This window comes from Dendropsophus ebraccatus, chromosome 3 (assembly GCF_027789765.1).
Source record: "Dendropsophus ebraccatus isolate aDenEbr1 chromosome 3, aDenEbr1.pat, whole genome shotgun sequence".
Lineage (NCBI taxonomy): Eukaryota > Metazoa > Chordata > Amphibia > Anura > Hylidae > Dendropsophus > Dendropsophus ebraccatus.
In genome coordinates this window covers 191500950-191521234 of record NC_091456.1, presented here as the reverse complement: position 1 = coordinate 191521234, position 20285 = coordinate 191500950, and the positions used below count along the sequence as shown (strand labels likewise).

The 20285-nt window shown below is 45.1% G+C and overlaps 1 protein-coding gene across 3 annotated transcripts; it reads right to left on the bottom strand.

The window, feature by feature from the left end:
* Window positions 1–1170: 1170 nt before the first annotated feature.
* Window positions 1171–9320, bottom strand: LOC138786776 (gastrula zinc finger protein XlCGF26.1-like). Of its 3 annotated transcripts, none has more exons than XM_069963819.1 (4): window positions 9177–9320; window positions 8059–8597; window positions 7683–7965; window positions 1171–2636 (listed from the first exon to the last, which is right to left on the bottom strand). In XM_069963819.1, the coding sequence occupies exons 3-4, from the start codon at window positions 7807–7809 to the stop codon at window positions 1504–1506; spliced, it is 1260 nt and encodes a 419-aa protein (XP_069819920.1). In that variant the 5' UTR covers window positions 7810–7965; window positions 8059–8597; window positions 9177–9320; the 3' UTR covers window positions 1171–1503. The 3 variants fall into 3 exon arrangements, with proteins under 3 accessions (XP_069819920.1, XP_069819922.1, XP_069819921.1); XM_069963821.1 differs by having other exon boundaries at window positions 7695–7965; XM_069963820.1 differs by lacking the exon at window positions 9177–9320 and having other exon boundaries at window positions 8059–8616.
* Window positions 9321–20285: the final 10965 nt, after the last annotated feature.

Here is a 20285-nt window from a genome sequence, read left to right as displayed (position 1 = left end):
ATTCCTTTATGACCTGTTCCCAGTTTATAGTCCGTTGCGGGCCTTGGCTTAAAAAATTTGTCAGATAAATCTGTTTGTGTAAACGCACCATAAGTTTCCACCCAATAAAGCCGATCACCAGACCAGCGTACGTTTTTAGATCTCCGGACATCTCTTACAGCATCCTGAGCCTGTCAGCTAACGGTGAGCAAGGGGCCCGTGCTTCCATGCCGCCTGCTCCTGTGGCAGACTGTCTCTCTCCACACCCGACCACCTGAATCAGACTGGTGAGAGGTGGAGTCCTGATTCCTGGATATGGCTGTGCTGCCGCAGGAACAGAGCCCACTGCAGGCGTTCGGGAAGCAGAAGGAATAAAAGTCCCTGGATCCGATACCGCTGTAGATCGCGGGTGTAAAGAGTGGTGTTTTGGGGAGTTTAGGGCGAGTTAAAGGGGTACTCCGGCCCTGCAGTATAATTTGTGTACGGATGGGGAGGGGGTTGAAATCGAAGCCGGCGGTGACTTACCTCCCTGGTTCCAGCAGTGGCTCCCGGATTGCGCCGCCCCGTACCCCCGTCCTGCTGCCGCTTCCTGGTCAAAGCTGCGGCTTAATGTGACATCTCAGGGCAGCTCTGCCATTCAGCGGCCGAGGTGGGACTCTGGCTCGTCTCAAGCCGCAGCTCTGACCAGGAAGCGGCCACGGGACGGGGGTACGGGGCAGCGCGATCCGGGAGCCACCACTGGAACCGGGGAGGGGCTTGTAAAGCATCTGTCCGACACGTCCCTCCTTCTACTATTATTTCTATATTGGGGCCAGTTCACACTGAGTAAATTTGGCCAAACTCTCCTCCGCAGAATCTCGCCTGCCTCAGTGTAAACCGGCGACTCTATGGGAGGGCTTGCGCGCCCCGCTCAAAGAATTGACATGTCAATTCTTTGAGCGGAGTACGGAGGAGTGCGGAGGTGTGTGAGCCCTCCCATAGAGATGTTGCAGATTCTGCAGCAGAATTCCAGTGTGAACTGGCCCTTACATAAAAAAACATGGGCAATTTATCCGAAGACATAATACGTAATAACTATCAGTGAATTCCTCTACTTTATAACTTGCACTAGCAGCTTATATGAACCCTAGGCTGCATTCACACATTCTGTGTTTCACGCGGACGTGGAATGCTTGTAACGGACTTCCCCCCCCCCGCCCATGTATAAATATGCGCAGCGGTGTAGTGTCAGAGCTGCACGGCTGCTTCATTACAGCGCAGCGCATATACATACAGGTCCCCGGCACCCAGCATCACATCACAGATGCTGCCCGAGCGAGGGGGGGCGTACAGACTCCATTATAGCCGTTCCACATCCGTGTCTGTAATGGACTGTGATTGCACCAGGGTAGTGTCACAGACTCACGTCAAGAAGATTTTAATATGTGTGAATAAACTTTGTAGCATTAACTTGACTCTTAGGAAAGGCTGAGTCCGTACTGAAGCAATCTGGCCCTATAATCTATCGATATGTTGATGTGCAAGTTAGAGTTCACTTTTGGGTAAAACATTTCCCACACTCTGGGTGTTACTATGGCTTCTTCTTTGATGTTTAACAACAGATGATTTCAAAGTGAAATGTTTCCCGCATATATCACATGGAAATGGTTTCTCCCCTGTGTGAGTTCTTTCATGCTTAACAAGAGTCTCTTTCAAAGTAAAACACTTCCCACATTCATAGCATGAAAATGGTTTCACCCCTGTGTGAACTTTTTGATGTTTAACAAGACTAGATTTGAAAATATAAGATTTCCCACACTCTGTACATGAAAATGGCTCCTCCCCTGCGTGAATTCTCATATGTTCATCGAGACTTAACTTTGCCTTAAAACACTTATCACATTCTGGGCATGAAAATAGCTTCCTCCCTGTGTGAATTCTCTGATGTTTAATCAAATATGAGCTCGTGTTAAAAGACTTGCCACATTGTGAGCATGAATATGGCCTCTCCCCTGTGTGAATTCTTTGATGTTGAACAACAGCTGATTTTCCAATAAAGCATTTCCCACACTCTAAACATTTAAATGGCTTCTCCCCTCTATGAATTCTTTGATGTTCAATAATAGCTGATTTCTGAGAAAACCGCTTTCCACATTCTGGGCAAGGAAATGGCTTCTCCCCTGTATGAACTCTAAGATGTCTAAGAAGCCTCGATTTCAAAGTAAAACATTTTCCACATTCTGAACATGAAAATGGTTTGTCACCTGTGTGAAGGCTTTGATGTGTAAGAAGATCTGCTTTCCGATTATAACAATTTCCACATTCAGAACATGCAAATGGCTTCTCTCCTGTGTGAATTCTCTGATGCTCAATAAGAGTTGATTTCTGACAAAAACATTTCCCACATTCTGGACATGAAAATGGTCTCTCTCCTGTGTGAGTTTTCAGATGTTTCCCAAGATATCTTTTATAAGTAAAACATTTTCCACATTGTGGACATGAAAATGGTTTCTCTTCTTTGTGACCTCTTTGATGTTCATCGCCCTTTTTGAATTTTTTGTTCTGCTTAACAGTCTGTGTCGTATGCCCCTCATATGTATCTTGTGTGATATCATCGTCTGCTGTAAAATCTGAAGATATGTCCCTCTGATGTCCCTCTGAGCTCCTGATATACTCATCTGCCAAGGAAAAACAGAATTTAAACTTCAGTAAAGCCTCTGATATAATTCTGTACAATGTGTCGAAATCTAGCGTAAAGGTGTTATCCAGGGTTAGAAAAACCAGAAAAGCATAGCTGTTAAAAGGGTTGTCCAGCGAAAATCCTTTTCTTTCAAATCAACTGGTGTCAGAAAGTTATATAGATTTGTAATTTACTTCTATTAAAAAATCTCAACTCTTCCCATACTTATCAGCTGTTGTATGTCCTGCAGGAAGTGGTGTATTCTTTCCAGTCTGACACAGTGCTCTTTGCTGCCACCTCTGTCCATGTCGGGAACTGTCCAGAGCAGGAGAGGTTTTTCTATGGGAATTTGCTGCCGCTCTGGACAGAGGTGTCAGCAGAGAGCACTGGAAATAAAACAACACTTCCTGCAGGACATACAGAACCTAATAAGTATGGGAAGACTGGACATTTTTTTTTTTATAGAAGTAAATTATAAATCTTTATAACTTTCTGACACCAGTTGATTTGAGAGAAAAAGATTTTTGCTAGACAACCCCCTTAACTTTCAGAAAAAGGCAACTCTTGTCCTCATTTTGTTTGTCTTATTGCAGCTCAGTTCCACTGACAGGAATGGAGTCGAGTTGTAATATCACACAAAAACTGAGGACAGATTTAAACCAACTTGTGTAGGTTGCTCCATGTTAGTGAAGACTTCAGAAGAGAAGGATTTAGGGCAGTCATTTCTAAAAGCAAATGCTGCCAAATACTACAAGCCCCCATTCTTCTCCCTTCTACCTAATATTCTCCCCTAATCACCCTCTTACACCTCCAACATCGGCACAGCCCCCTACAGAAGATTTGGCATCAAATTTTGTTGCCAAATAAAATGAAACGAAAAACTCAAAAAAAACCTCTTTTCATCCCCTCCTTATTCCTAAAGTACAAGTGTCAGGACAGGGAGGTATGTGGAACACAAAACAGACAAACACAATATAGAATAGTGAGCAAGCCAAGTCAGAACCTAACGGGCATGCCTTGATAGCTTCCGAGGTCAAGTTTACCGGATCCGCACCTTTCCTAGTTAAATCTGTAAGGGGTTTGGCTATGAGCGAGAACCCCTTAATAAACTTCCTATAGTAATTGGCGAATCCCCAAAACCTCTGCAGGGCCTTCAGGTTATTGGGTCGCTCTCAGTTTTCAATGGCTACAACCTTAAGCGGATCCATACCAAATGAGTTTGGGGTTATACAATAACCCAGAAACGAGACCTCCTGCATAACAAACTGGCATTTCGACAACTTGGCAAAAAGACTATTTTGTCTCAAAAGCTCCATGACTGTACATGCGATATGTGAGAAGCCCAATCGGGGAAAAAAATCAAACAAGAAAACGACCTAAATACTCACGAAAAATTTCATTAACAAAATGTTGGAAGACCGCTGGGGCATTACATAACCCAAAGGGCATGACAAGGTATTCGAAATGGCCCTCTGGGGTACTGAAGGCGGTCTTCCACTCATCACCTTCCCTGATTCAGATTAAATGATATGCTCCCTGTAAGTCAACTTTTGAAAAACATTTAGCTCCCACTATCTGGTTAAACAAATCCGGGATAAGAGGTAGCGGGTGCTGGTTCTTAACCGTAATTTTGTTTTATTCCCGGTAATCAATAGCCCATTGTCTTTTTTTGCCCACAAAAAAGAATCCCGCCCCCAAAGGAGAGGAGGAGGGGTGAATATGACCCTTACGCAGACTTTCCTTTATGTACTCCCGCAGGACAGGATAAGTTGAATATATGTCCCCTGGGATATTTGGCACCGGGAGTTAACTTAATCGAACAGTCATATGGTCTGTGGGGCGGCAATCTGTCCACCGCCCTTTCATTGAATACATCTGAATAATCAGACAAAAATTCCGGAATCTCCCCCTCCCCAGAGGAGCATTCTACAAGAGCCACAGCAATACAGTGGGAAGCACACTTAGGCCCCCACCGCACAAGTTCCCTGCTGGACCAATCAAAGACAGGGTTATGTGCCTCCAACCAGGGTAATCCCAGAATCACGTCAGACGACAAATTATGCTTAAGAAGAAAATCAATGTTTTGCAACATAAACAGACCCCACCTTAACTTCCAGGCAGGGGGTCGTATACCGTACGTCCCCTTGGGCAAAGGGGGCAGAGTCTGCTCTAGTGACATTAACTGGACACCTGAGCCGCAGGGGACATACCTCTAAACCAGAGAAAAACACAGGGTTAATAAAATTTGCCAAGGACCCAGAATTGATCTGGGCATACCCAGAAACACTTTTCTCCCCCAACACCAGAGAAATTGGCAAAAGTAACCCCCTCGATAGTCACTCAGGCGCTGGAGTTTTCCGGCGGTGGTCCCGGCTCAGAAATACATTGCCGTACACTGTGTCCTGCTTTCCCACAATACAGACACAAGTTGTTCTGCAGGCAGTGCGCTTGTCTGACCTTGGCGTTGGTGGAGTCTACCTGCATAGGTTCTTCTGGAGTGGTTAATGCACAAGGGATTTCTAGGATGGTCTGGGGTACCTCTTTCCTGCTTTCTGTCCCTCAAACGTCGGTCCACTGGAATAGCTAAGGTCAAGTACTCCTTGAGAGTGTCAGGAGAAGGATAAGCCACCAGCAGGTCCTTCAAAGGTCACTCAGCCCAGCCTGGAACTGATACCGGAGGGCAGAGTCGTTCCAAGTAGAAGGGCCGCTTCACTGCCTAAACTCAGAGTAATAGTCCTTCACCGGACGTTTACCCTGCCTTAGCAAAGTCAGCTGATGCTCGGCATTATCGGCACTGTTCGGGTCATCATAAAGTAACCCTAATGCCGAGAAGAACTGGTCCACCGTCCGTAAGCTTCTCCTTTCCCCCTTAAATTTCTCTGGGAGCTGGACGGGTGGCTCTGGAGGTACCGGGGAGGTCATAGTAAGCTGTCGGGGGCTGTCTCCTGTTCCTGGACCCTTACAGCCAGCTCCTGCCCCATGGTGTTGAGCCGCTGCATCTGGTCCACTATATTAGTCAAGTCGTTCCTGTTGTATATGAGGCAAACGACAGTCTGGCTGGTTATTCTGTCAGGACAGGGAGGTACGGACAGGACAAGACAGTGGGCCCTAGATCTCAACCCACCCACTGTCCCTACCTACTTGCCTCAGTCGGCCCTAGGCGGCCGCGGACAACCACGAAGGCGTTCCCTATGCTGCGTATGTGGAACACAGAACAAGACAGACAGAAAAACACAATATAGAATAGTGAGAAAGCCAAGTCAGAACCAAACGGGCAACGCAGTACAAAAATCAGCAATAGGATAGTCCAAGGTCAGGCGGGAGGTCAGATAACAAGTTGAGCAGTCAGAGCGAATTAGGAAGGGAATAGCAGGAATAGACATGAGGAGCTGAGGCCAGGAGTTAACCTAATAGCCAGCGCTGGGAGACTGACTCAGCTTTCTTTTATGCTAACCAAGAGCCCGGTCTGGATCCCCATTGAACCAGCGCTCTGATCTCCCAGGTTACAGACAGGCAGAGAAACCCCTCAATCAAAGAGCCCACTCAGGTGTATAAATTAAGTCTAGAAGCTTCTCAGCTTAACTCCTGCATTGCCAGGAAGCTGAGAAGCAATCGAATGTGGCACATAAAAGCAAACACCAGGCCCAGTTCACACCAAGCTAGTGCACATTCCTGACAACAGGCATCTATCACAGATCATAGAGCCGAAAAGCTCAGACAGCATCTGGCATAACATTTTTCCAGTAGCATTGGTCCCCTTCCCTAGTTTTTCCTGTACTGTATGCAGTCATACCAAATGTAAATTTTTTGGAGTCTTCAGAGGAACTTTTAAAAGAACCTTCAATTCCGTATCCAACTTACTTACGTATTGCATTGACCCGGAGACCTACAAGCACAACCTGCTTATGGCAGGCTGCAACGGTGGATCTGACATGACAGCCAGGACGGATGTTCTTCAGAAAGCAACCTTTTAGTGTCCTGTGATTGTATTGCTGGATTTACTCTCCCCTTTGCAGGTAGAACAGCTTTCCCTCTTAGGCCACGTTCTAATGCTGTAAGTAAGCGGCCGTGTCACAGAATCTCTGCTGTCTGAAGTTCAAACCGGAACCAACTTAATTTCTTTTGAATTCGGATGTAAGCACATTGGGGTATGCCCACGTTCCAATTCACCATAACTGACAATGTAAAGCGAGACCGGAGCCACAGTTTATATTGTCTGCACTGTCAATTTTGTGTGGCTGCTATTCAATGAATAGCAGCCGCACAAACTTAACATGTCAGTCTTGAGTGCGGCCGCATGGAATCCCAGCCAGAGTGTATACTGTGTGTATACACTCCTGCCGGGATTTCATAGAAAACAATGTTATTTGATTTCCTCACTAAATAGCATCCGTTATTGCAATCCTGCAACAATGGCCGTTACTTAGTGAAAAAATTGTGTGAGTATGACCTTAAGGTGGAGACTTCCTATAAGATTTTTGAGGTTTGACGGAATTTTTCCCCATTTATATGTTCATGAGGACAGCCCCCGATGTAAAACAAGAAGGCCCAGCTCGAAATCACTACTTCAACCCATAAATGTTATAAAGTCTGCGGAAAATTGTTTACCCTGCTCTTTAACATTATGTGTTCTTGACTTTGGATGTGGTTGCTTTTTGAAAATAGCGCTCACAGAGGATGGGGGAAGATCAGGGGGGGGGGGGGCATTTCTAGAATTTAATTATTCCAGTGGTTGCTGGATTTCAGGGACTGTCTTACGTTTCTGTGCGGCATTAAAAAGGAGGGAAGAAATTCTAGGCACTGACATCAGGGAGCTCTATATATCGAATGTTTGTAGCGGCAACTGCATCATTATGGGGTGGATGTTATATATCTGAGGCAATTGAGCTGAATCACATGTTAGACTTAAAGGAAAAAAAGCTACATGTACAGACAATGTAGTAAAGTGAAACAGCAGGCCTGCACAGCGCAGACATATTAAATGACTATATTCCACAGGTGTGCACAGAATCTGGGAGTGTTCTCTTCATTTAGTGGTACTCACCTGGGCGGTTACCTGTAGTGATGTCTTCCTTATACTGCTCATCACTGCTGTCATCTGTCTCTTCCTTTACTATTATGTCTAGAGCATCAATACAGTTCCCATCTTTCTCTGTAGTGACATCTTCCATATACTGCTCATCACCGCTCACATCTGGCTCTTCTTTAACTATTATCTTTATAGCATCAATATAGTTCAGATCTTTCCCTGTAGTGATGTCCTCCTTATACTGCTCATCACCGCTGTAATCTGTCTCTGGACCACTAATATTGTTCTCATCTTCCCCCTGATTCATAAGATATGAGAGAAAGATTGTAAAAGTCATCAGACAGTAGAAGTCAGGTGGGATGTACAGATCATAGGGAACATCTCCATCTACCTGATCCTGATCCTGTGGAGGAAGAGGACGGGGGCATCTCTCTGGTGCTGTTCTCTTACTGGATCTGACTGGAGGGAACACATACAGAGACTGAATTCATTCTTTCCATCCAGATAATACAGAGAGGAGGTGTGTATATAGTCCTGTCTATTACCTGCTGCTGGGAGGGGCTGCTGATCCTCCAGCATCACATCCTTGTACTGATCCTTGTGTCCTTCTACATACTCCCACTCCTCCATGGAGAAATAGACCGCCACGTCCTGACACCTTATAGGAACCTGACACACACAATGATCACACAGTCATCCCCCCCACCCCTCCAGTGGTGTTACTGTATAATGTCCCAGCATTCCCAGCAGCCACAGTCTCACCTCTCCACTCAGCAGCTCCACCATCTTGTTGGTGACTTCTAGGATCTTCTCTTCCTCCATTTCCTCATGTATCAGGGGCCCCGGGATTGGGCTCAGGGTTCTTCCCCATCCTTCACACCCCGGGGCCCCACAGCGCCCACTAGAGGACTTCTTCACTACTGTGTAATCCTGTGTATGGAGAGACACATTACTATCACTCCATCCATTCCCAGAATCCCTCACCTCTCCAGTCCTATCCATCTGTTATTCCATAGATAAGAATGATGTCATGATGACATCACTCCCAGAATCCCTCACCTCTCCAGTCCTATCCATCTGTTATTCCATAGATAAGAATGATGTCATGATGACATCACTCCCAGAATCCCTCACCTCTCCAGTCCTATCCATCTGTTATTCCATAGATAAGAATGATGTCATGATGACATCACTCCCAGAATCCCTCACCTCCCCAGTCCTATCCATCTGTTATTCCATAGATAAGAATGATGTCATGATGACATCACTCCCAGAATCCCTCACCTCTCCAGTCCTATCCATCTGTTATTCCATAGATAAGAATGATGTCATGATGACATCACTCCCAGAATCCCTCACCTCTCCAGTCCTATCCATCTGTTATTCCATAGATAAGAATGATGTCATGATGACATCACTCCCAGAATCCCTCACCTCTCCAGTCCTATCCATCTGTTATTCCATAGATAAGAATGATGTCATGATGACATCACTCCCAGAATCCCTCACCTCTCCAGTAAGCCGAAAGAGTATCTCTAGAGTGAGGGTTATTATCCTCTCCGCCATCTTGTTCCTGTCTCTCTTCATTGTTCATAAATCAGTCAGAAAACTTCTCTCACATAGAAGATATCAGCTGAGGATCCTGTATTGTTGGGACCTGAAGTGAAAGATAAGGAGACTCATAGATCACTGTCATAGCAGGAAAAGATCTAAGGTTGATATTTAGTCAGAATCATCACATAAAAAATCCTGCATCCACACAAAGTTCTATAGTGACAACATTGTGCAAAATTTTTGGTCCACACAAATACTGTACCTCCACCCGCAGAGCTGTACAGGAGCCGTGTGCTTCCCCTGCGCTTACAGGACCTGCCATGATGTCACAGTCATGTGATCAGTCACATGGGAAGGAGGGGGTGGAGTCAAGGAGTCACATGATCAGGGGCTGCTGCTCAGTGTATGCAGGACTCTGCTGTGCTGGATGAGCTGAAGTGATGTGTATGCAGCAGAGCTGTGTGTGTGTGATGTGTGTGGAGCAGAGCTGTGTATGTGTGTGTTATATATGCCTGCAGCAGAGCCCTGTGTGTAATGTACATGTAGCTGAGCTGTATGTGTGTAATGTACATGTAGCTGAGCTGTATGTGTGTAATGTACATGTAGCTGAGCTGTATATATGTAATGTACATGTAGCTGAGCTGTATATATGTGTAATGTACATGTAGCTGAGCTGTATATGTGTAATGTACATGTAGCTGAGCTGTATATGTGTAATGTACATGTAGCTGAGCAGTATATGTGTAATGTACATGTAGCTGAGCTGTATATGTGTAATGTACATGTAGCTGAGCTGTATATATGTGTAATGTACATGTAGCTGAGCTGTATATGTGTAATGTACATGTAGCTGAGCTGTATATGTGTAATGTACATGTAGCTGAGCTGTATATGTGTAATGTACATGTAGCTGAGCTGTATGTGTGTAATGTACATGTAGCTGAGCTGTATGTGTGTAATGTATATGTAGCTGAGCTGTATATGTGTGTAATGTACATGTAGCTGAGCTGTATATGTGTGTAATGTACATGTAGCTGAGCTGTATATGTGTGTAATGTACATGTAGCTGAGCTGTATATGTGTGTAATGTACATGTAGCTGAGCTGTATGTGTGTAATGTACATGTAGCTGAGCTGTATGTGTGTAATGTACATTGTCGGTGTCTGGAGAGGACAGAGCAAGTTTTTTTTCCATCTCCCTGTTCTAAAAATCCATTTAATATATGGTCCCTAGATAAAGGACATATCAGATATTAGGCTGGGTTCACACTACGTATATTTCAGTCAGTATTGTGGTCCTCATATTGCAACCAAAACCAGGAGTGGTTTGAAAACACAGAAAGGATCTGTTCACACAATGGTGAAATTGAGTGGATGGCTGCCATATAACAGTAAATAACGGCCATTATTTCAATATAACAGCCGTTGTTTTAAAATAAAATATCTCTGCTCACTGTCTCCACTCTGCTGCTGAGTGCACCGTACCCCGGGGGGCAGGGCCGGTGTCAGCACCCGGCATACTAGGGCAAGTGCCGGGGCCCACAGCGCCTCTAGGGGCCCACTTTTGCTACTTTTTTCCCCCGTCACTGAGGCTGCAGGGGGTGCCATCACGTTTGCTACCATGCCTGTTGCTGTGGGTGTGCGAAGTGAAGCCTGGCTACTGCAACTTCGTATTCCGTGCCCCTCAAGGCCTGGAGCAAGATGAAAGCGATCCAGGAGTGACAGGGGCACCGAAGTAATCTGTACAACGGCAGGGGGAGGGGAGGACGAGCTCCGGAGCAGAGGCCATAGCGCTGTTTCACTCTCCATCACGCTGGATCCTGGGCTTCAATGTCTTAACAACAAGCTCTCCTGCTCTCTTTTCTTTCCCCGGTACTTGTGTCTCTTGACAGTCCTGTGACCTGTGCCTGCTCCTACTGCAGGCCATTAGGGGTTAACAGCAGGAACATTGATGTCTTATCTGCCCCTGCACTGCTGACCTCCAGACGCTTCAGCTGTTAACCCTTTCTGCTGCTCTGTGAGGAGGTCGGCAGTGCATGAGCCATAAGACTTTAGCAGATTATGCCCTCTCAGTGTTACAGTTATGTACATATTGGGCTCAGCACACAGGTCTATAGGGGTGTTGATAGAAATCTGTAAATATGCATGGCTGTGGTTTTCAATTGCCAGATGTAAATAGGAAATCCCAATCACGGATGGCAGCAGAAATTCTTGGTAGGCCTAACCTGCACTGATACACTGTAACAAATCAAAAGATGTGTAAAAAAGGACTTGATCAGTGCAGAATTACAGCTTTTCCATTCACAGAATCAAGCAGAGATGAGTTCCTGGATGTACAGTTTTTGCTATGTGACCAGCACAGGACAGATACTACAAAGGGGATAGCTACTGTACATGAGGGATTCTACTTACTGGGCAGGCGGGGGGAGGGTGGCTACCCATATGAATGCACAGAGGGGCCAACTACTATATGGAGGTACAGAGAAGATATAGCACAGAGCCACCTGGATACTATTTGAAGACACATATTGCCCTTAATTGCTTTTTTGGGGACAGTGGAGGGCTGCAGAATGACTACCCTTCATATATCTCTATGTATCTATCTATCTATCTTATCTCTCTAGCTCGATATGTGTGCACCACAAAGGAGCCCGCTGAGGCTTCGTCGCCCAAGGGCCCACATAAACTTGGAGCCGGCCCTGCCGGGGGGGCCAGAGAGTAAGATTACTGCAGGATTGCTGCTTATTGTAGAGGAGCAAAACACCCAGGAAAATGTAGGCACTAGAGATGAGCGAACCGAGTTCGGGTTCCATCCGAACCTGAACGTTCGGTATTTGATTAGCTGGGGCTGCTGAACTTGGATAAAGCTCTAAGGTTGTCTGGAAAACATGTATACAGCCAATGACTATATCCATGATTACCACATAGCCTTAGGGCTTTATCCAAGTTCAGCAGCCACCGCTAATCAAATGCCGAACGTTTGGGTTCGGATTGGCCCGAACCCGGTTCGCTCACCTCTAGTAGGCGCTCTTCCCTGATGTGTTAGCTGGGGAAACTAGCATATGTGCTTATGAACCGCAGATGGGACCTGGACTTGGAAGAGCGCCCTCTATTTACTAACATTTTTTTTCCTTCCGTCTTTTTTGTTTTTCAAATACCGGTATTGTGAGGGTCTATCTATGTTCATTTCCTTATACTACCATTTCTTGCTCCTCCTAGAGTATCTCGCTGACAAATCTATTTTATTTAAAGTGAATGATCCATCAGGTATATTCGCTTTAACATTACCCGTTTTTTTGAACCACGGCCCGGTTCCCTTGTACGGCTCCGTTCTATTCACAGGTACCAGGCGGGGGAAGAAGCACTAGAGGTGGGCTGGTCTGATCCAGCCTCGGGCCCATCAAGAGTCCCTCTCATTTCATCAGTCCATAAAACCTTAGAAAAAACAGTCAAGATATTTCTTGGCCCAGTCTTGACGTTTTATAATCTGTTTCTCGTTTTTCAGCCTTCCTTACCTTGGCCATGTCGCTGAGTATCGCACACCTTGTGCCTTTTAATACTCCAGTAATGTTGCAGCTCTGAAATATGGCAGGCCGGTGGCTAATGGCATCTTGGCAGCTTCACGCTTGATTTTTCTCAATTCATGGGCAGTTATTTTGCGCCTTTTTTTTTTTTTTTTCAACACACTTCTTGCGACCCTGTTGGCTATTTGCCATGAAACACTTGATTGGTGGCAATTTCAAGACTGCTGCATCCGTCTGCAAGACATCTCACTTTCCTGATCGTCCTCGGCAGCACACAAATGGGTTAATGGATTCCGTTGACCCGGAGCAGAAGGGTTAATCTAGCAATACAAGCAAAGAATAGATTAATGCACTGCACCTGGTGACCCCCTATAAAGGATGAAGGAAACAGTCAGACCATTGTATCTTTTTCTCTTCTCTGTTCAGAAGGGTATGAAGACATGAAAGGATGGTGTCTAACATTAAACTGTGGATTATCCCAGTCCCTGAAGCTGGCAAGATTTCCAGCTGTATATATATTTCCAGATGTTAAACCTGGTCCCTCGGCTGAAGTTCATGTGTCTGGGTTATTACACCATCACATATTATTAACCAGCCATGAAATCAGTGCTAGTCACTGCCACACATAGGTGAGTGTTATACATTCATTTTAACCTGCACGGATGCAAACATCCTTAGTTGTTGCCTGCTACTCAGGCATCGACCGCAGACCATATCCAACATGGCGGCGGTAAGTTCGGCGTCCTCTGTGCATCCGTCCGCTTCCTGACGTCGGAGGGGGCGGTGCGTGCGGGGGGGTCGCGAGCTCTAACTTCCGGTTCACGGACCTTTTCCAATATGGCCTAGGGGAGCTCGCGGCCTTCTGCGCATGCGCCTGCCTTCCGACGTCATTGATGGGCGGGGCGTATGTGCGGGATCGTCACGTTTGCGGGCTTTTCAGCATAAAAGCTGGAAGTAAGCCAGGGGGGACCACGCTCTGCCAGGGCAGTGTATCCCGTTGCTGAGGAAGGTTGGTGCGGTCTCAGTGGCCCATGTATATTTATTATTACATTCCTCTGACTGACATTTTCTTGTTTTACAGAATGTCAGATTCTAGAGGAAAGAGGAGGAGGAAAGCCAGGCACAATATTTGTGCTAAATGTCAGCAGCCTATGCCTGATACATGGAAACATTCTTCCTGCTCAAATTGTAGAGCTGCAAGATCCCAGGATCAATTGCAACCAAATGAATTTCTATCTTGGTTCAAAAGCCAGTTATCTGATACTTTTAAGGAAATTAAAGCTGCATTTGTTTCACAAACCACTCCTCATAAGAGCCGCAAGAGATCTGCTCCTAATCCTGCTTCCTCCTCTGCCTCTGAGGCTTATGCACCCTCTGATGTTTCTTCCCCTGAAGATTCTGATTTAGGCCCCGTTCCCACTGAGGAAAGGTAGCGGAATTCCGCGACGGAATTGTCCGCCGCGGAATGCCGTTAGCCTCCCGCTCATAATGGGAGTCTATGGGAGGCGCGCGCTCCTGCTCTGTACGCGCTGAAGAATGAACATGTTCATTCTTCAGCGCGGACAGGGCAGGAGCGCGCACCTCCCATAGACTCCCATTATGAGCAGGAGGCTAACGGCATTCCGCGGCGAACAATTCCGTCGCGGAATTCCGCTACCTTTCCTCAGTGGGAACGGGGCCTTAGATGCAAATGAAAACATGTTTCTATTTCAGAAAGAATCAATGTCTAAGTTACTGTCTGCAGTCAACGAGACACTAGAGTCTACAAGGGATGTGTGTCATAAACCAAAGAAAGACCAGTTATATTATTTTCCTCCCACCAAAAATAAAGTATTTCCATCCCACCCATTAATAAAGGATTGGTTTGAGAAATCCTGGTGTAAACCAGAAAAATCTGAGTCTGGGTCAAAGTTCAAATCTACATATAGATTGGACACTAATGTCACTAATACCTGGTCTTTCCCACCAATGGTTGACATTCCAGCTGCTCAGTTATCCAAAAAGTCTCTATTTCCATCAGAAGACTCAACTCTCTTATCTGACCCTATGGAGAGAAATGCCGACTCCTTATGTAAAAAAAACATATGCTGCTGCTGCTTCGTCTTCCCGAATAAATATGTCCTCCATTCCGGTGGCTAGAGCCCTTAGGGTGTGGATACGCCAACTTCAGCATGATATTGAAGAAGGTGTACGCAGAGAAGATCTACTTGACAATATGACAGTCATAAAATCTGCATCGGACTTTCTTTGTGACAGCTCTCTAGATAGCTTGAAGTACACATCCAAGGCTATGGCTTTAGCAAACTCAGCTAGACGTTCCCTATAGATAAAACAGTGGAGTGGAGATGTGCCTTCAAAAAATCATTTTGTTTCATTGACTTTTCATCCATCCTCCTTGTTCGGTCCAAATCTGGAAGAAATTTTGAACAAACTAAATGGGAACAAAGGCACAGTTTTTCCTCAGAAAAAACAACCATTTAAGTCATATAAAAATCGGTATCAAAGGTCTCCAAAAAGACGCTATAATTTTTGTTCCTCAGAAGGAAAAGGCCAGTACAGAGGAAGCAAGCAGCAGTCAAATTACAAAAAGAAGCCTGACACCAAGGAGGATAGAGCATGACACCAGGCCTCCCCCTCCACCTGTGGCAGCAAGACTCCTGAAATTCGCAAAATTCTGGTTAAAAACATCCTCGGATGTCTGGGTTACTTCCATCGTTCAGAGGGGTTACTCACTAGAGCTCAGAGAATACCCCCCAGACAGATTTGTTCTGAACAGAGGAAACAATACAGTCGTTCATCAACTTCTTCAGGAGTTTATCCAAAAAGATGCACTAGAGACTGTTTCAGACGAGGAAAAAAACACAGGAGTATACTCCCCTATATTTCCTGTCCCAAAGGTGGGGGGAGGATGAAGACTGGTTATCGATTTAACTTTTCTCAACAGATACTTCATCAAAAGAAAGCTCAAGATGGAGACAATTTAATCAGCGGTGATGAATATCCAAAGAGGAGACTACATGGCTACCATAGACCTTCAAGATGCCTATCTTCACGTGCCTATCTTAGAAGGTCACCGCAAGTATCTCAGAGTAGCTTTTCTGAATCACCACCACCAAGTTCATCATCTTCAGTTCACTTGCCTTCCCTTTGGCATCACCTCAGCTCCGAGAGTATTTACCAAAATTGCAGTAGTCCTCACAGCCTATCTCAGAATTCAGGGAGTTTGTGTCACCCCGTACCTGGACGACTGGCTAGTCTCGGCTCCATCACAAGATCTTCTGCAACATCATCTCTCTATGACAGTGAAGACTCTGGAAGGTTTCATTATAAACCTGAAAAAATCAAAACTTGTACCGTCCACAAAAACAACTTACCTGGGTTATGTCATAGATTCTCTGAAGATGCGACTCTTTCTTTCGGCAGACAGAGTATCGAAGATCAATGGAGCGGTCCGATGTCTAATCTCCAAAAGGCAATGTACCATCCGTTTTGCCATGAGGGTGCTGGGAATGTTAACTTCATCAATAGATGCTGTTCTGTGGGCAAAAGCTCACATCAGACTCCTGCAGAATCAAATCTTAAAGCACTGGGAAAGATCCCCAAGACATCTGGAGACATCAATGCCAATCTCACCGAAACTCAAACGAGACCTCAAGTGGTGGTTAATTCCATCTCGTCTACTTTTGGGCAAGAGTCTGACATCTCCTCCGGTGATAGTCCTCACCACGGATGCCTCAGGCTTCGGCTGGGGTGCCCATGTGGAAAATCTTTGGGTACAGAACAAATGGTCCCCGTCAGATCTCCGTCTGTCATCCAACATGAAATAGTTGAGAGCTATCCGGTTAGCCCTACTGCACTTCACTCATCTTCTTCGGAACAGGGCAGTCCAAGTCCAGTCCGACAATCTAACCTCCGTTTATTATATCAACAAACAGGGGGGAACTCGAAGTCCCATTTTAGAGAGGGAATGCAGTCTTCTCATGAAATGGGCAGAATCAAATCTACTTTCCCTCACTGCAGTCCACATCAAATGGGACCTGAACACCAAATCCGATTGGTTGAGCAGGAAATCGATTCACCCAGGGGAATAGGAGTTGAAGCAGTCCATTTTCAACCAACTGGTGAAGAAATGGGGACAACCAGACCTGGATGTTATGGCCTCTCGCCACAATTCGAAACTGCGCAAGTTCTGCTCACTCTCCAAGACAGACCAACCCTTAGCGGTGGACGGCCTCTCAATCCCATGGAAAGAGATGTTTATATACGCATTCCCTCCAATCCTGTTAATCCCGAAGGTATTGAAGAAAATCTGCGACGAGAATGTGTGAGCAATTGTAATCCTACCATTCTGGCCCCTACGGGCTTGGTTTCCGCTCGTGTTGGCCTTATCGAAAGGGGAATCATGGCAGCTACCCTTACACACGGATCTCCTACAGCAAGGGGAAGTATATCATCCCAATCTGGCCAGTCTACACCTAACAGCATGGAACTTGAACGACAGCTCCTAGAACATCAAGGACTATCAAGAGAAGTAGTTCAAACTCTTCTAGCATCTAGAAAACCGTCTACTCTGAAGATCTACACTAGAGTCTGGCGCATTTATACTACCTGGTGTATTCATAATCAGAAAAGCCTGAAGGAGGTTCCATCACTTTTACAATCTCTTCAAGAAGGCTTGCAAAAAGGACTAAAACTTAACACACTCAAAGTCCATCTGACGGCCATAAATGCTCACCTAGATGGTGCCTTCACAAGAGTTCCTCTGGTGTCCAGATTTTTCAGAGCAGTCGCAAGATTGAGACCAGTATTTCATAATCTGGTTCCATCATGGGATCTATCCATTGTTTTAAAGAGTCTCTCAGAAGCTCCATTTGAACCTCTCAACTCATCTGACCTTAAGTGGTTATCCTGGAAAACACTATTTCTCATCTCCGCCAGGAGGATAAGTGAATTGCATGCATTATCTTGCAAGGAACCTTCTTGAGACTTCTCCCTGATAGAATAGTCCTAAGGACTATGCCAGGTTTTCTACCAAAAGTTGCATCTACGGCAAAAATAAACCAGGAAATAATCCTTCCAGTGGTGGATGAAAGCCAAGACCCAGCCCTGCATCTGCTAGACATCAAAAGGGCCATTTCTACCTATCTAGAAAGAACGGCATAGTTCAGAAAATCTGAAGCATTGTTCTTACAGTACCAAGGAGTAAACAGAGGAAATAAAGCCAGCAAGCCAACCCTATCTCGTTGGATTAAAGACCTGATTCAATACTGCTACTCCAAAGAAGATCTTCAGTGTCCAATTAATGTGAAGGCTCACTCAACAAGATCAGCAGCAGCATCATGGGCTGAAAGATGCCATGTACCGATGGATCATATATGTAAAGCTGCAACCTGGTCATCTGCATTGACCTTCGTCAAGCACTACCGTCTTGATGTGTCAGCAACGGAGGGGTCAGCCTTTGGTTTGAGCATTCTCCAAGGAGCTATAGTGTCTTAAGATCCCTCCCCTTTTTTTCTTTACATTGCTTTACATGTCCCATTTGTGTGCTGCCGAGGACAATCAGGAAGTATAAAATTTACCTCTGAAATTTGTATTTCCTGGAGTCCGAGGCAGCACAATATACCCCCCCAATAAACTTAATTGCTGCATACAATACAATGGTCTGACTGTTTCCTTTGTCCTTTATAGGGGGTCACCAGGTGCAGTGGATTAATCTATTCTTTGCTTGTATTGCTAGATTAACCCTTCTGCTCCGGGTCAACGGAATCCATTAACCCATTTGTGTGCTGCCTCGGACTCCAGGAAATACAAATTTCAGAGGTAAATTTTATACATTTCTAACCTTATACGGGGTTATGATGTCATTTGACCAAACCCCACCTCATTACAGAGATGCACATAACCTGAGGTACTTAACTGGTAGTTGGCTTTTAAGCTTATACAGCTTGGAGTAAAACAAGGATGATGTGATCAAAATACGCATTTGCCTAACAATTCTGCAAATAGTGTACATATCTACCTTAAGGATGCCTTCACACACACCGGATCTGCAGCAGATCCGCAGCAGATTTGATGGTGCAGATTTGATGCTGTGTTCAGTTACTGAGATCAAATCTTCTGCGGATCCGCAGCGGTACGGTGTGTGTGAAGCTACCCTGATACCACTACTTTCTCTATGCTTCCATTCTCACTGTTTTCTCAAGTTGAGACTACCGAAGTACATTGTCGGTTATACAATTATACAACAGCCTCACAACAATTTCCCGCCTCTATCTATTTCCTTTTTTAAAAAACTCATTTATTGGAGTAACAAAAACAGCAAAACAACTCCAACGAGTGATGATAATACAAAAGGGTAAATCCGGAAAGATTCTCTGCATCTAGTTTATCACAACAGGAAAGAACAGAAACAGGTGACATATAGGCAAAGTTCACACTATGTAAAAAGGATGTTGGATCCTGTATGTCCAGTTTTGTAGATTTATAGTCCGAGAGAGGCTATTGCTAATGTAGGGACCATCTCTCAGGGGTTCACCTTAAAGGGAACCTGTCACCCCAGCTGCCGGTTGGAGCCCCCTTCCTCGAAGTCCCGATCCCGGACCCCGTCCCGCTGCCGAGAAATCCCTGTTGGAAGCCGTGCGTGCGCTAACCAGAGATCCAACGCCCCGACCCAGGCAGCCGGGGTGACAGGCTTCCTTTAACGTGGTGAGTTAGTACATTTTAATTGATCAAATGGTTTTCTAAGAACCTCAATTTTTAATAAAAACAAAGAAAAAAAAATTAAATCTTTAGAACAGGTTTTCATCATGTGTACGACGGAGGTAGTATATGCGGTGAGTTCCGACACTTGCATTTTCTCTGTTATTGTCTGTATGTTAGCCACGGCAGCATGCCAACTGCACAGTGTGAATAAGTATTTGTGGAGTACTGGCTATTTATTTGCTTTTTATGTAGAAATAACGTCCGTCTTTCATAAGACTGCCCATCACAGTGCAAATGATGTCCAATATTTCAAACATAATGGCCGTTATTTGTGCACCGATGGTCGTTTTTTTAAAAGATGGCCGTCATTTGTACATAGTGTGAACCTAGCATAACATAACATGATAGTGATGTAAACAGGACATGTGCGTATGATAATAATACATGTTCACATGTCCACACAAATGATGCAGCAATTGTTTTTTTGTGGCCGAGCTGCAGAATTATGGTCCTGTTAGACGGAGCGATAATCGTTCAGTCTAAAAAGGACCATAAGGCAAGCCTTGTTAAGGCACATGTCAGCACTAATCAGCGCTTGCTTGCAACCATACACTGCCCTATATCGGATAGTGTAAAAAGGACAGTAAGAGAACAACAAAAGATGAGATATATACAGTATATATATATATATATATATATATATATATATATACACACCCCATTTCCAACCTAGAAAAGTTTTTGTTTGGAAGCATGAAAGAATCGCCCTCGTTTCCTACCTTCACCGTCCATTGCAGAGCAGCTACATGCAGAAGATGAAGGCTGCACACAGCCTGCCA